At 40.6% G+C, this 16,479-nt stretch overlaps 1 protein-coding gene across 1 annotated transcript; it reads left to right on the forward strand.

The window, feature by feature from the left end:
- Positions 1 to 13,208: 13,208 nt before the first annotated feature.
- Positions 13,209 to 15,729, forward strand: LOC134821676 (transmembrane protein 145-like). The gene is made up of 4 exons (XM_063832380.1): positions 13,209 to 13,249; positions 13,818 to 13,983; positions 14,095 to 14,285; positions 14,384 to 15,729. The coding sequence occupies exons 1-4, from the start codon at positions 13,209 to 13,211 to the stop codon at positions 15,465 to 15,467; spliced, it is 1,482 nt and encodes a 493-aa protein (XP_063688450.1). The 3' UTR covers positions 15,468 to 15,729.
- Positions 15,730 to 16,479: the final 750 nt, after the last annotated feature.

The raw sequence follows: 16,479 nt of genomic DNA on the forward strand, positions 1-16,479 counted from the left end.
ATGTGAGTATGCATTGCATCTTAGGAAAAGCCTGAGTAATTTGATCAGGTTAAAATGACATTTTAGTGGGGATAATTAGACATTTTAGGGGATGTTTATTGCAATTAATAAAATAAAACTAATTCCTTGAGCTGCCAAAGCTTTCTAATATTACCATTAGATGCTAAATATGATGTTTAATAGGCTGGTACCTCCATTTTATGGTGCTTGTAGTCTCGAAGCCAGAATCTGATAAAATGACATTTTAGGGGCCGTCAGGTGATTTGGTTGTCCCTGTATTGCAACTAGCAGAGACATTGATGTTAGGAAAGGCCTTGCTTTGAAAGCCCTGCAGAGTCTAGATGCTTTCTAGAAATCTGACATGTCTAGGAAGATCAAGACCAAGATTTTTAGAACCGCAGTGGAACCTGTTCTTCTGTATGGCGCAGATAAGTAAACTCTGAAGAAAGCTGACACTAGAGCACTAGACGGGGTCTATACAAGAATGCTACGAATGGTCTTTGGTGTTTCGTGGAAATCTCACACACCAAACTCCGTTCTATACGGAAATATTCCACCGGTGACAGGTACCATAAAGACAGAACAACTTTGTTTTGCAGGACATGTGTACCGTCTGCAAGACCAACCTGCTCAGCAAATCCTTTTCTGGCAACCATCCTATGGCCATCGGTATAGAGGACGACCACATAAGACCTTTCCGGACGTCCTACAAGAAGATACTGGATTGGATCCTGATAAGTTACGTTGGCTAATGAGTGATAGAGATAAATGGAGAGAAGCGCTGTCACGAAACTCGTTTCAGATTTCATCTGGATCGACCTAGGCAGGTAGGCAGGGTATTGCTGAACTGCATAACAATAAACAACTGCTTACTGCAGACAGTGCTCCAGCAATGTAAAACTTTTGACTAAATGAGGAATACAGCAAGACATCATTAATAATTTGAAAATAGTTTGGGACAAGCTCTTTAGACACCAATGCAAAACGATCATGAAAGACGTGACATCAACCACTCAGGGACAACTAGAAGACTTCGTTTAAAAAGAAGCTTCTGTCTAAAAATCGTTTGGCTGTGTGCTTAACAAGAATGTTTTAACATAATATCCCTCAGGTATTAATTTATACTTTCGGCTGCCGACAGATGTCAATGAAAGAAGGCATTTTAAGACTCTCACTAAAATACTGCACAATGTTGAACGACCATAAATCAAATTGAATCCTACAAATTCGGTTTAGTGTTGGAGAGTCGGACGTGCCCCAAGGACTACTTGTTGCTGATTCTAGTCAAAGCAACATTCATTACCAGAAGTACGTCTCCAGGATGGAAACGATTAACAAAATATCTCCTAATATTTTTACTTTGGGTTAGAAGATAACATTGCAGCATAGGCTTTTCTAATCCTATGGACGTCTGCACGTACTCTGATACTCTACTTTTTAAGTAGTTTGATAGTTTAGAAACTTTATGCACGCCTCCCTATTAGTAGAGGCTCTTACGGGCAAAAAGACGTGTTTTCTGCTACGAGTTTAGAGACCTAACCGCTAATTGGACACAATAGTATGATGTCTAAGGATCGATAATATGTTAAGAAGTATAAATTTGGCCTTATTAGTCACGTGCTATACCAATGCGCGTTTTAAACTTTGACAGTCTATTACTCTAAGGCAAATAAAGTAATTATATCCATATTTTGTCAGCAATAAGATCACATTATTTTCTATTTAGTGTGAAAATATGAGCTAGAACGGACATAATCTCGCTGAGTTATAGCTGTTTGAAATTTATGATGAACGCGCGGGTGCCAATTGATAACAACTAAATGCTTTTGCGCGTAGTGCGCGTCGAAAATTTGGCAAAAACGCTTGCGGAGTGACAATATTCAAACTTCGATTAAGTATATGAAGTGGGTACTTCTCGGAAAGGAAAAATTTAGGCAAACACGATGTGACTATTTTTGGGTTGATTTAATACAACTGCAAAAAATTATTCAAACTTAAAGCAAAAAAGTCAAAATTTTTACCACTTTTTTGGATTTTTACCTCAGAACAAATAGAGGGATTTGTTTTATTTTTATACAATCTTGTGCGGCTGTCTTTTAGCTATCTTTATGCAAGTTTTGCCGACATGCCAACAAAATTAACTTGCTCAAAATATCAAAAAACATGGTTTTTTGGCCTATTTTTGGCCCAAAAATCGGTTTTTTGCGATTTTACCCCAGAACAATCAGTCCAATCATCTTGAAACCACTTTCAATCGATTCTACGGTCAAAAATACGTCTAGTAAGGTGTATCTGGGGTCCCTAACGTATCGAGCAGACAATGCCCGTAAGAGCCTCTACAATCATCAATTTTTTAAGTTTAGTTATCCGATCATTCAGTTGAGTCTACCATGATGACTATATATATCAAATATAGACTCAATTAAGTCCTTAACAAATTGCAGAACAAAACAACTCCAATCTACTAGTGGGATATTTATCACAAGTAGGGTTTGCAAAGACGTCATAACGAAGCTGCACGCTGCAAATTCTGCATCCACGACACTGAAACTACCATGTATATACCAAACGTCGACAAGGGCCACGAAACGTGTTAAAAACACATTCAGCATATGAACTATAAAACCAGCAAAAACACCAATACAGACAACAGAATTCAGCCTAATTATATTTACAATTTATGTGGTTTCCTTTTTCTTGTTCCTTTCTCTGTTGTATGTTGTAAAAGCTTACATTACCTAGTTTACCAGTTTACTGCTCGCTCTTCTCGCCGATGTAGCATGCAGAAGTTTGACCGCGTGCGTGAAAAAAGCGTGCGCACAGGGATTGGCGTGCCAGGTAAAACATAAAAGCTTGCCCAGTTTGCTCGTTGCTGGTAATTAATATTTATATCATGTGTCATGACTCACTTTCCTCGCGTATACAATATCAATTAGTCATTAATACTTGACTTGTAGCGCGATGCACTACTTGGCCGCGCCGCGCATCAAATAATTCTTCTCGCAACCACTTCGGTAGATCGGCGAGATGCACCACTGGCCCACTTAACTGGTTGACGGATGTTACTCGTCTAAATTTCTTTGAAGTAGCGCGCGCCGCTTTCTTCTCGAAATGGCCCGATGGCAAGTGCTACGAAGTAGCGCGCGCCGGGCCAGATCATTAACAATGGTCAAGCCCACTGGGCCTTGCCGCGCTGCAAAGGATTGACATCGTGAATCAAATGCTTGATATATAAACGTTGCAACCTCTTTTAACGCGCGCGAAGTGATCTGCGGCATCAGGCATCTATGATCTATTTAAGAAAACGTAAATGATATACTACAAGTAAATTAAAATGTATGACATAACATATATTATATATATATCATATATCATATATATAATAATCTTGATCACATATTTCTAGTCGTTTTCACTTAATCGCTCGCGCGCGCTCGCCCAAATTTAAAAAAAATTCTTGTGAAAAGGCCCGGAGGGTATATGAAAATAGTCTAATTCAGTATATTTTGGACGTTGAATTCGAATCACCTCTGATGACGTAAAGTAAAAATGCAGAGTTATGGGCAAAAACTGTTTTGGTTACGTGACAGGTTAGTACAACACGAATTCAATTGTTTAGGGCTCGGGTTAGGATTAGGGTTGTAGTTAGGGATATGGATATTAACGGGTGATACTCGTAAAATATCTGTTCCATATATTTAATTGGACCGTCGACGAGTCCAACTCGGCGCGCGTCCTGGTAGGTTGTAAACCTACAATATGGATAGAGCAAAAACGAGCTCAAAATGCAATTGTTTTTTCCGTAAAAAGCACTAAATGGCGTGAGTATTGCTCTTACCAGAGCCCTCTCGCTTGCAGTAGCGCGCTCGCGTACAAGTACGTGCGTTACGCAGTAAGCGTATATGGTATAGTTATGGTATACACATGTTTATGTGAAGCGTGAGTAGCTTCGTAAAAAAATTTACATAGCCATGTGTCTATAGGTACTGCGTGACATACTTGTTTCACAAGTATATAGTTTGCTCTAACCAGATCAGAGCCCTCTCGCTTGCAGTGTAACAAGCGCGTCACGCAGTACACGTATACACATGGCTATGTGAAGTATATAGTAGTTGATTCACGATGTCAATCCTTCGCATCTCGCCGATTTGTGGTTGCGAGAAGCAATGAAGCATATTGGATGCGCGCGCGGCCCAGTAGTGCATCGCGCTACAACACAAATACTGTACAAGTAGCGGCGGTCGCGCGGTACTGCATAAGGGCTTTGGTCAGAGCAAGTGAAAAATAAAGCAAGTTATAAAATCATGTTATTTGTTATTGTTTGTTATGCGTATCAATAATCAAATTAGATGTGCCTTGGCCTTCGCGGGAATTATAGCCGCCCAAGAAATTAAGTGAATTTCCTCCTCCTCCTCCTCCTCCTCCTCCTCCTCCTCCTCCTCCTCCTCCTCCTCCTCCTCCTCCTCTCCTCCTCTCTCCTCCTATCTCTCTCCTCCTCTCTCCTCCTCGCTCCTCCTCTGTCCTCCTCCTCCTCCTCCTCCTCCTCCTCCTCGTCCTCGTCCTCCTCCTCGTCCTCCCCCTCCCCCTCCTCGTCCTCGTCCTCGTCCTCGTCCTCGTCCTCGTCCTCGTCCTCCTCGTCCTCGTCCTCGTCCTCCTCCTCCTCCTCCTCCTCGTCCTCGTCCTCGTCCTCGTCCTCGTCGTCGTCCCCTCACTCCTCCTCCTCCTCCTCCTCCTCCTCCTCCTCCTCCTCCTCCTCCTCCTCCTCCTCCTCCTCCTCCTCCTCCTCCTCCTCCTCCTCCTCCTCCTCCTCCTCCTCCTCCTCCTCCTCCTCCTCCTCCTCCTCCTCCTCCTCCTCCTCCTCCTCCTCCTCCTCCTCCTCCTCCTCCTCCTCCTCCTCCTCCTCCTCCTCCTCCTCCTCCTCCTCCTCCTCCTCCTCCTCCTCCTCCTCCTCCTCCTCCTCCTCCTCCTCCTCCTCCTCCTCCTCCTCCTCCTCCTCCTCCTCCTCCTCCTCCTCCTCCTCCTCCTCCTCCTCCTCCTCCTCCTCCTCCTCCTCCTCCTCCTCCTCCTCCTCCTCCTCCTCCTCCTCCTCCTCCTCCTCCTCCTCCTCCTCCTCCTCCTCCTCCTCCTCCTCCTCCTCCTCCTCCTCCTCCTCCTCCTCCTCCTCCTCCTCCTCCTCCTCCTCCTCCTCCTCCTCCTCCTCCTCCTCCTCCTCCTCCTCCTCCTCCTCCTCCTCCTCCTCCTCCTCCTCCTCCTCCTCCTCCTCCTCCTCATTATTACCCCAGTAAGTAGAGTATATAGTAGGAATGCTACATTAGTATGTTGCTATGGGAACAACTCCCAATTTAATTGAATTATGCTGTACGTAAGCCACCTATAGCTACCTTGATCATTATTTTTCTCCTCCTTAACTACGGTGTAGCACGTTAACAATTAGTTTATACATTTATAAATTGCTCTTCCAGCATGAGCTTGATTCCATATTGATTAACTTGTCAACTTAATAGTTAATACGTCAAGAGATTTTAAGAAGGAACATATCGATTAAATGGACGTTAAAGTCTCGCAGGACACACGCTGAAACGTGTAGCTATTCAGTATTCGTTTACTGACAAATACAACTTGAGCTAATATTCGGAATTCTTTTATCTTTCGCTTGCATTTGTGTCTCATATTACACTTTGGCCGTGTTTTTAATATTTCAACTGGTTGTAATTCTTTGGTATTAGAGCTTGCCCGATTAACTTTTCGGAATTACTGGCAGGACAGTATCACATTATATACAGTTCACATAAGTTCATTTGACAGTGAAACGTATGCTAAACATCATGCATTAGGACATGAAGACAAGGCTCATTTTAATTTCTTTAACCATTTTAATTTCTGAAACCATTTAATTTCAACTGATGTCTGGTAAAGTGGTAATAGTTTTTTGGTGTTCGAGCTTGCCTAATCAGGTAATTTACTTCTTGGAATTTAATTAATTTGATTTCTTTAATTTCTTGATAATTTGATATGATATTTCTTGAATTTGATATGATATTTCTTGATAATTTGAAAGTATACACCTTAATTCTAGGATTATTGTTGTGAGCGTTATTTGACTAGAGACGCTTTGTACTGATCTTCAGGTATAAAAATCATCCCGGTTCATCATGTTTCGTCTTTTTCAGAAGAAGGACAGATACATTCTTCTTTTTTTTAACTAGTAAAACTATAGTAATACCCCAATTTACCGCGGAGTTTGGGAGAAAGGAAAAGGCCGCGGTAAATCGGGCCGCGGTAAATCGGCAATATGTAGGCCTAAAATCAAGCATTCTAAATCATTGTAATCTATCATGGGTACTATTACGGACATTTTCTCGATACATACTCCGTTATAATATTATTTAAAATTATATATTCTAAATGGTTCTGGCCACACTAATTCTAAGAACTGGAACTAACTTTTTATTGCAATTTGCATTGAATTTCTCAAGGAAAGAAAGCCCTTGAAAATATGCAATGTTTTCTCGATAACCACATCTATATACGACATCTGAAGCAACGATTAAAATATACTCTAAACTCCCCTCGTGACCAGACAGTGACATTCCTGTCACAAGCCAGTCATTAATTGACAATCTGCAGCACACTAGTTATTTTCCAATTTTAGCTAGAATAAATTCAAATCCATGATTTAAACGGAAACATTTAATGGAATATATCCACCGATTATTTGTTCAGTGTATTCTGGCGTTCGTTTGAATAAATGTTTACCTGGAATAGTATAATAACATGTTAATTCTAGAGACACCAATGATTTTTTTTAAAAGAAACAAAGTGGGTTAAATTAAACACTGTGGATTTGGATCAAATGAAACTTCTATTCTCTTAAATAAATGCTACCTTTTCATACAATTTTACCAATGAAAACCCTTTCCTCAGAAGTTTATATTTTAAACTTAAAACACGGAAACGGCGTCGAAAAATAAATCAATACATGTTACTCTCATATTGTATGCAGGGGCTACATCACGTCTTCAACCCAGGGGGGCAAGGGGCGGAGCCCCTGGTGGGGGGGCAGGGGGGCGAAGCCCCCCCCCCCCCCTAAAATTTTTAAGGAAATTAGACAATTTTGACGCGTTTTCCAGTACTTGAGGGACACGAATTTACGTGCAGTGGGGCTACAGAGCATGAGCAGTGGGTGCGAAAACAAAACTGTATACCATAGCCGTCTGGTTTAATGTTATGTTGAAGAATAAATTTTCATGTTTTTGTAAACTTGTCCCCCAAATCCCAGGGGGGCAGCTGCCCCCCTGCCCCCCCCCCCCCCCGGTGATGTAGCCCATGGTATGAGACAAGATAAACGCAAATCACATGACTCACTCTAACATAAACATGGACACCAGGGTGGAACCAAACACAGTCATAAATAATGAACTTGTCAGTACTCAGTATTCGACCTCTACTCAATTAACTAACCACATCACACAGTTTCATTTTAACTTTTGTTTAAAGGCGTCAACCTACTTTTATACACATTAATTAATATCTTTTACTTTTAGTTGCTAACATATAGCCGTATCCAATAATATAATTACGTCTGATAAGACTTTACTTCAAGATAATATACAGTACCTACCTATGTGACCTATGTTGAGTTTCGTCAAGACTTGACGGGGCCATCACATCTTCTGACCACCCCATAGCGAAGTAGAGTCTCGCTCGTTGCGCCAGCACAACAGAGTATATATATATACTATATAAGACTGAAGTTGCGGATAGCTGATAGAAGTATTTTATTATTATTATTCCTCCTCCTCCTCCTCCTCCTCCTCCTCCTCCTCCTCCTCCTCCTCCTCCTCCTCCTCCTCCTCCTCCTCCTCCTCCTCCTCCTCCTCCTCCTCCTCCTCCTCCTCCTCCTCCTCCTCCTCCTCCTCCTCCTCCTCCTCCTCCTCCTCCTCCTCCTCCTCCTCCTCCTCCTCCTCCTCCTCCTCCTCCTCCTCCTCCTCCTCCTCCTCCTCCTCCTCCTCCTCCTCCTCCTCCTCCTCCTCCTCCTCCTCCTCCTCCTCCTCCTCCTCCTCCTCCTCCTCCTCCTCCTCCTCCTCCTCCTCCTCCTCCTCCTCCTCCTCCTCCTCCTCCTCCTCCTCCTCCTCCTCCTCCTCCTCCTCCTCCTCCTCCTCCTCCTCCTCCTCCTCCTCCTCCTCCTCCTCCTCCTCCTCCTCCTCCTCCTCCTCCTCCTCCTCCTCCTCCTCCTCCTCCTCCTCCTCCTCCTCCTCCTCCTCCTCCTCCTCCTCCTCCTCCTCCTCCTCCTCCTCCTCCTCCTCCTCCTCCTCCTCCTCCTCCTCCCCCTCCTCCTCCTCTTCCTCCTCCTCCTCCTCCTCCCCCCCTCCTCCTCCTCCTCCTCCTCCTCCTCCTTCTCCTCCTCCTCCTTCTCCTCCTCCTCCTCCTTCTCCTCCTCCTCATTATTACCCCAGTAAGTAGAGTATATAGTAGGAATGCTACATTAATATGTTGCTATGGGAACAACTCCCAATTTAATTGAATTATGCTGTACGTAAGCCACCTATAGCTACCTTGATCATTATTTTTCTCCTCCTTAACTACGGTGTAGCACGTTAACAATTAGTTTATACATTTATAAATTGCTCTTCCAGCATGAGCTTGATTCCATATTGATTAACTTGTCAACTTAATAGTTAATACGTCAAGAGATTTTAAGAAGGAACATATCGATTAAATGGACGTTAAAGTCTCGCAGGACACACGCTGAAACGTGTAGCTATTCAGTATTCGTTTACTGACAAATACAACTTGAGCTAATATTCGGAATTCTTTTATCTTTCGCTTGCATTTGTGTCTCATATTACACTTTGGCCGTGTTTTTAATATTTCAACTGGTTGTAATTCTTTGGTATTAGAGCTTGCCCTATTAACTTTTCGGAATTACTGGCAGGACAGTATCACATTATATACAGTTCACATAAGTTCATTTGACAGTGAAACGTATGCTAAACATCATGCATTAGGACATGAAGACAAGGCTCATTTTAATTTCTTTAACCATTTTAATTTCTGAAACCATTTAATTTCAACTGATGTCTGGTAAAGTGGTAATAGTTTTTTGGTGTTCGAGCTTGCCTAATCAGGTAATTTACTTCTTGGAATTTAATTAATTTGATTTCTTTAATTTCTTGATAATTTGATATGATATTTCTTGAATTTGATATGATATTTCTTGATAATTTGAAAGTATACACCTTAATTCTAGGATTATTGTTGTGAGCGTTATTTGACTAGAGACGCTTTGTACTGATCTTCAGGTATAAAAATCATCCCGGTTCATCATGTTTCGTCTTTTTCAGAAGAAGGACAGATACATTCTTCTTTTTTTTAACTAGTAAAACTATAGTAATACCCCAATTTACCGCGGAGTTTGGGAGAAAGGAAAAGGCCGCGGTAAATCGGGCCGCGGTAAATCGGCAATATGTAGGCCTAAAATCAAGCATTCTAAATCATTGTAATCTATCATGGGTACTATTACGGACATTTTCTCGATACATACTCCGTTATAATATTATTTAAAATTATATATTCTAAATGGTTCTGGCCACACTAATTCTAAGAACTGGAACTAACTTTTTATTGCAATTTGCATTGAATTTCTCAAGGAAAGAAAGCCCTTGAAAATATGCAATGTTTTCTCGATAACCACATCTATATACGACATCTGAAGCAACGATTAAAATATACTCTAAACTCCCCTCGTGACCAGACAGTGACATTCCTGTCACAAGCCAGTCATTAATTGACAATCTGCAGCACACTAGTTATTTTCCAATTTTAGCCAGAATAAATTCAAATCCATGATTTAAACGGAAACATTTAATGGAATATATCCACCGATTATTTGTTCAGTGTATTCTGGCGTTCGTTTGAATAAATGTTTACCTGGAATAGTATAATTACATGTTAATTCTAGAGACACCAATGATTTTTTTTAAAAGAAACAAAGTGGGTTAAATTAAACACTGTGGATTTGGATCAAATGAAACTTCTATTCTCTTAAATAAATGCTACCTTTTCATACAATTTTACCAATGAAAACCCTTTCCTCAGAAGTTTATATTTTAAACTTAAAACACGGGGGAACGGCGTCAAAAAATAAATCAATACATGTTACTCTCATATTGTATGAGACAAGATAAACACAAATCACATGACTCACTCTAACATAAACATGGACACCAGGGTGGAACCAAACACAGTCATAAATAATGAACTTGTCAGTACTCAGTATTCGACCTCTACTCAATTAACTAACCACATCACACAGTTTCATTTTAACTTTTGTTTAAAGGCGTCAACCTACTTTTATACACATTAATTAATATCTTTTACTTTTAGTTGCTAACATATAGCCGTATCCAATAATATAATTACGTCTGATAAGACTTTACTTCAAGATAATATACAGTACCTACCTATGTGACCTATGTTGAGTTTCGTCAAGACTTGACGGGGCCATCACATCTTCTGACCACCCCATAGCGAAGTAGAGTCTCGCTCGTTGCGCCAGCACAACAGAGTATATATATATACTATATAAGACTGAAGTTGCGGATAGCTGATAGAAGTATTTTATTATTTAGTTCCGACTCCACTTCCAAACAGATCTGGTCAGAAGAATTACACCCCGACACCCCAACACTCTACAGGAATCTGAATCCTTCTTCTAACCTACATCTACACTGAGGACGTTAACGAAGCTTTCTTCAGAATCCTGGATCAGATACCGAGAGACCTGGATACTTACTGACCACTTGGCGACGAGCCAAACTTCCTCCGTCCAGCTGGAACACCCACTGTTTCATGAACCGGACTAACTAAGCGTGGAGTGAACAAGAAGTTCTCCTGACAATGTTACGAGTAGAAATAGCTTATAAACTAATTGTTTGCAAGTTTATTACTAGTTCATCATTTATGACGGTGTTTGGTTCGGCCATTTTAAAGTGTCAGTGAGTCATGTGATCTGCCCTCGTGTTCACTGTTCAGTTCCCCTGGTGTCCACCCCCTCTTGTCCACCCCATGGTGTCCACCCCCTCGTGTCCACCCCCTCGTGTCCATCCACTCGTGTCCATCCCCTCGTGTCCATCCCCTCGTGTCCAGTTCCCCTGGTGTCCACCCCCTCTTGTCCACCCCCTGGTGTCCACCCTTTTTCGTGTCCAATTCCCCTCCTCGGACTATACTAAATCAATTCCTTCTGTAAGTGTGACGTCCTCAATAAATTTGATAAATTTGTAATTTTGTCATTAATTTATACTCAGGGCCCTTGTCTGTAAAAAATTAAAAATCCTCGGCGAGTGATTCAGTGATACCGTGTAAAATCGCTTGCCACATGCTTTAAGTTAACTCTTGATGTTTATCGTTTGGGTAACCGTTTAGTAGCGCGAGACAGTTATGAAACAGTTTGACACCCCTCACTCGAATCAGCTAAATTATACCAAACAAGCTAACGGGTAAGGAAGTGAGCCCGCCAATACAAATGTAGCAACTGCTGACTACTACTAGTACTCTAGTAGGTTTAATATCGTTGGCTTCCCTGACGCCTTGTTTTAGGAGCCTGTACACCTGAACAGGGTTTAGTGCCCTCCAGCCCAAATGATTTCACACTATGTTCATTGTTCCTATATAGTATATAATCATAATAAACTATAATAGTATCATAATATCATAGTATGCTACATCTTTACATTTGCTCGATTTTTGAGTGTACAGGGCAATGGTGTTTGCGACAGTAATAAAATATAAAGCGTCATGTGTTCTCGCAGTTTGCTGTTGGACACTGACCAAACTACTGGCAATATCTGTAACTTTGTCGTAAATTAATATTATTTTTTATGAAATCTTTAAGCTGATGTAGTCGTTTTTTATCCTTTTTTTTTAATGAAAAATAAAATGTTACCTATTTTTTTTGTGAGAAAATATAGTTTTTTAAGCCGGGAACCTCTAGAAAGTGATGGTTAGACCTATCAGATTAGAAATAATAAAAAGTAAGATACATATAAATAAAGTAAAGAGTTTTTATAATTAAAAATAAGAGAGTTCTCAAAACTTCTGAATCTAATGTTCCTTACTAATAGTAATAATAATATTAACCCGATTCCTCCACTTGAAGATTGCTGTTATCTTAGAGAATTTATAGTGTTACTGACAAGGTTTTTATAAACTGATCATTATTGGAAAATGCTTATAGCAGAGTGTCGCATTTGATTCAATTAAAATGTGTCAAGATAAAATCCAATTTGCCCATGTAAGGTTATTTAACGTTAAAATTCTTCACCCCGATTGTTTGAATGACGAGTAAAACTGTCATTTTAATTCTCTGCTTTGCTAGAAATAACGGAAGGCCCGATTACAACTGGTCATTATTACGTCAATTTTCCGAAGATGTTTGATCTAAACTTGGAGTTGGAGGAGCATTTTACAAATGGAGGAAAGTTACAATCAAGCTTGAAAACAACCAATTTCAGGAATCCACCATTTTCCTCCCCACTGTCATTATAATAAGAAATACACCTGCAGTTTATATTAACTAGCAGGAACCCGTATAACCCTAAAATGGTGTCAAGACTCAAGAGACTAAAATAATTATTACCTATTTAATTCGCGTTTTTGACACCACTTGGGGGTCCAAATTTTGGGCTCTAAAACTCCTATTCCTTGGCCAATTTTTAATTTTTTCATGCTGATTTGAAAAGCATAAAAACATTTGACCCAGTAAAAAAAGTTTCAGTTGTATATCTTTTACGGTTTTTGCGGAAAGTCGCGTTAAAGTTGATGCCGTGGTGTCAGTAAAATGGCACAGATATATATATATCTTTATATATAGTAAGATTTGCACTGACAGTGCTAGATAGGGAATAGGAAGATCATTCTAGAATATAGGGGGAGGAGTATTTATAATATCATTACTGAGATTACTTTTAGCGCTTTTCGTGCATTTTTATTTCCATGTGCATTATGTAGCCGATCTGCATTCTGCATTAGTGTTTTAGTTCATAACTATATCCACAATAAGTCATTTACAGTTATACTCCCATTTACCGGGAGTCTTGTACACTCTGGGACTTTATAAAGCGAGTAGAAAGCTGGGGGGGGGGGGGGGGGGGGGGAGTAGCGGAGTAGGGGCCCAGTATCAGTATCACAGTATCAGATCTGATTACGTCATGTCTGACACTGATGGGGCTAAGAGATCACAACACAACCAGTAAACATTGTGGTTCCAATGATTGTCTGTAGTCTTTCTTAACAATAACCCTTACTTACCGAGTTAGCTCAAACGAGGCCCAATTAATCAATGCCCAATGTAATATCACTATTGAGATCTGAATATTTTGCTATCGATGCATGCAAGTTATGATTTGATGAAGGATTCAACTTTCTTTACATTTTGGTTCCAGTTTTTTTGGTATATGCAGCCATCTCAAAACCCACAGTTTTTATTAACTAACTTAGAAATAGTCCCTGAAATAGTCCCTGAAATAGTCCCCTGAAATAGTCCCCTGAAATAGTCCCCTGAAACAGTCCCCTGAAATAGTCCCCTGAAATAGTCCCCTGAAACAGTCCCCTGAAATAGTCCCCTGAAATAGTCCCCTGAAATAGGTGTAGAACATCTGAGCAGCCCAATCCTACCTCCTGTTTTCAATTTAAAGTTATGGCAAGAACTTAACCTTAGAGCAACATTTTACCGATTATAAAACTTTGTTTGAACAAATGAACCGATGTTTATGTTTTTTATTTTTATCTCGATTTAAAACCCACTCTATTTGAATCAGGATGCTGTTTTTAATCTACATCCTTCCTCTTCTATCCCACACGACTGCAAAAGTGGACACGGGAACCTTGTCCAATTTGCAGAACTGGCAGTTCATATCCCGGTTCTGCTACAAAGGTGGTGTTGGTGCCAGTTCAACATCAGACAAACGAAAGTTTCGCTTCAAAGTATGTATAGTTCTTCTTTTAATCTCGTGTTAGTATCACGTTTAACATTTATATCAATAACTGGAAAATCTTGTTTACCCGAGTTCGACAGTGATCACTAAAGACCCCCAGGTTGATTATGAAGCAGAGAGCTGTGGCACAGATCTAACACTGGCCTTGTATTACGACAGCCCGGAGCAGTGGGCCAGTGTGTACAAGTCCAACCTGAGTTGTGAACAGAGAGTGGGAAAAGCCAGAGGGAGAATACAACTCGTATCTATGTTGGGAGCCTGTTCTTACCAGAAAACGGAGAAGATTTGCAAGTGAGTACCACACAACCTCCTTCTCTAGCTGTGTTCATTGTGGAAATAAAGCGGAATTAATCATAAATAGGAGGAGTTTTTGACGACAACTTTTTCAGGTGTGATGGAAGCAGGTTTCTCGAGGGAATGAGGGCTAGATGGTGGTACGTTGCCATCTCTAGCTGTCGGCCAGAGTCCCGGATTAACATCCGAGCAGTAAACTACACCCTGACTTTTACAAACGGTGATCACTTTACCGATAAACACTTCTCTGCCGACGAGATTGGCATTACAGAAACCAACTTCGTGGTGACGGTTCTAATGATCTTCATCTTTGTGATTACCTCCCTGTACGCTAATCTTCTCGTTAAAAGACGACTATATCACGGAACTTTCAAGCTCTTCCAATGCTCGGTCTTCCTTTACTTATGTCGGTGTGTCTTAACAGTATTTTACCATAGCATTTACGGAGTGAGAGGTCACGCCCCCACCACTATCTATCGGTTTGGTCAAGTATTTGAAGTTCTATCCACCTGTATATTCCTGGGTCTGCTGCTCTCATTTGCTAGTGGTTACACTATCGTTATGTCTGCTCTGACAGTCTGCGGTTTCGGGGCACTTGTATCCTTTACTGGAATGTTCTCTCTGTTCATGTTCGCTTCGTTGATATGGGAGTGGAATGTGTTCGACCCAGCTGCTGTGCTCTACACCTACCAGTCTCCTCCGGGCATATTCCTCACCGTTATCTACTTTCCTGCCTGGGTCTACTTTATTTGTAACTGTGTTTACACGGGCGCCAAGTTTCGGAGGAAGATACCGTTCTATATTGCGTTAGGATACTTTTACAGTGTTTGGCTGTTGGCAATCCCGCTCCTTATTCTGATAGCTAACAAGTATTTGGAGGATTGGGAGAGGATGAAGACGGTGACAATAGCGCAGCAGATGGTCTGGATTCTCAGCTACAGCTACCTTCTCTTCATCTTCAGACCTGCTCACGGCAACAAACACTTTCCTTTTCATTTAAGAGCCACTAAAGTTGGAACTGATTTAAATGAGGAAACTGCCCAGGATAATAACTATGAAGCGGAACCTGGGGCTCAGGATAAGGATGCGAATAATAATGAACATGTTGAATTACAACAAGATCCACCTGTATCAGCATACGCAGATATTTTCACTGTAGTATATGACACTGCAACGTGATTGGTGACTCTATTCATTCAAGCCTTAAAGAAATTGTGATGCGATCATTTAAATTTGATATTAAAAACAATGCTTGCTTCGAATCTTAAAATTATGTTTATGAACATAATAGCCTGGGGTCCCCAGGTAAGGTGAATAAGGTTTCACAGTGGCTGATAGTGATACGAGAACAGTGGCTGATACCGTCATGACGGTATTTTTATTTTGCGATTCAAAGCTGAGATATTGTAATTTTTTTCGCCTGAAATTGAATTTCGTTGTGAATAACAAGTTACGACTCTTTTATTTTGTCACTAGGGAAAAGATTTGGATTACACAATATTATATATTTATTGATAAAATAAATAATCAATGGTCAATTTTGTACTAGCGCGATGCTCTACTAACTGGGCCTCGCCGCGCATCTTCTCGTAACCACATATGCAGATCGGCGAGATGCGAAGGATTGACATGGACATCGTGAATCAATAGTCAATTCTAATTATAGAACAATGAACATGCTATGATAATTCTATCTGACATCAGTACTACTACTAGTAGAAACGCCCCAAAACTACTAAAATTACGTTTTGAAAAATAGAGTTTATAACAAAGGGATCTTTCACATATTACGTCATCAAGTTTTTGGCTACCCCAACCGTCACGGTCAGCATTTCCATTTTCCAAACAACCTCCCCCTCGGCTGCTTACGTGAACAATCCCTGACAGCCCATGCAAAATAAATTACAAACAAAATTTGATTTAAAAAGATACGCTACTACTAATATTTTCCATCGACATGGTCACCAATCTATAAGTATATTATTGACCATTGTTAATGATCTGGCCCGAGAAGAAAGCGGCGCGCGCTACTACGAAGAAATTTAGACGAGTAACATCCGTCAAGTATATTAGTAATCTATAAGTATAATTGATGATTCTAAATTTGGAAACAGTCAACGATTCACAAACTAACTTATGAGTACAATTGAATCACGTGTTGAAAATCAAAATTATTCTACATACAACTCCA

This window comes from Bolinopsis microptera, chromosome 10, assembly GCF_026151205.1.
Source record: "Bolinopsis microptera isolate Bmic1 chromosome 10, MBARI_Bmic_1.0, whole genome shotgun sequence".
Classification (NCBI taxonomy): domain Eukaryota; kingdom Metazoa; phylum Ctenophora; class Tentaculata; order Lobata; family Bolinopsidae; genus Bolinopsis; species Bolinopsis microptera.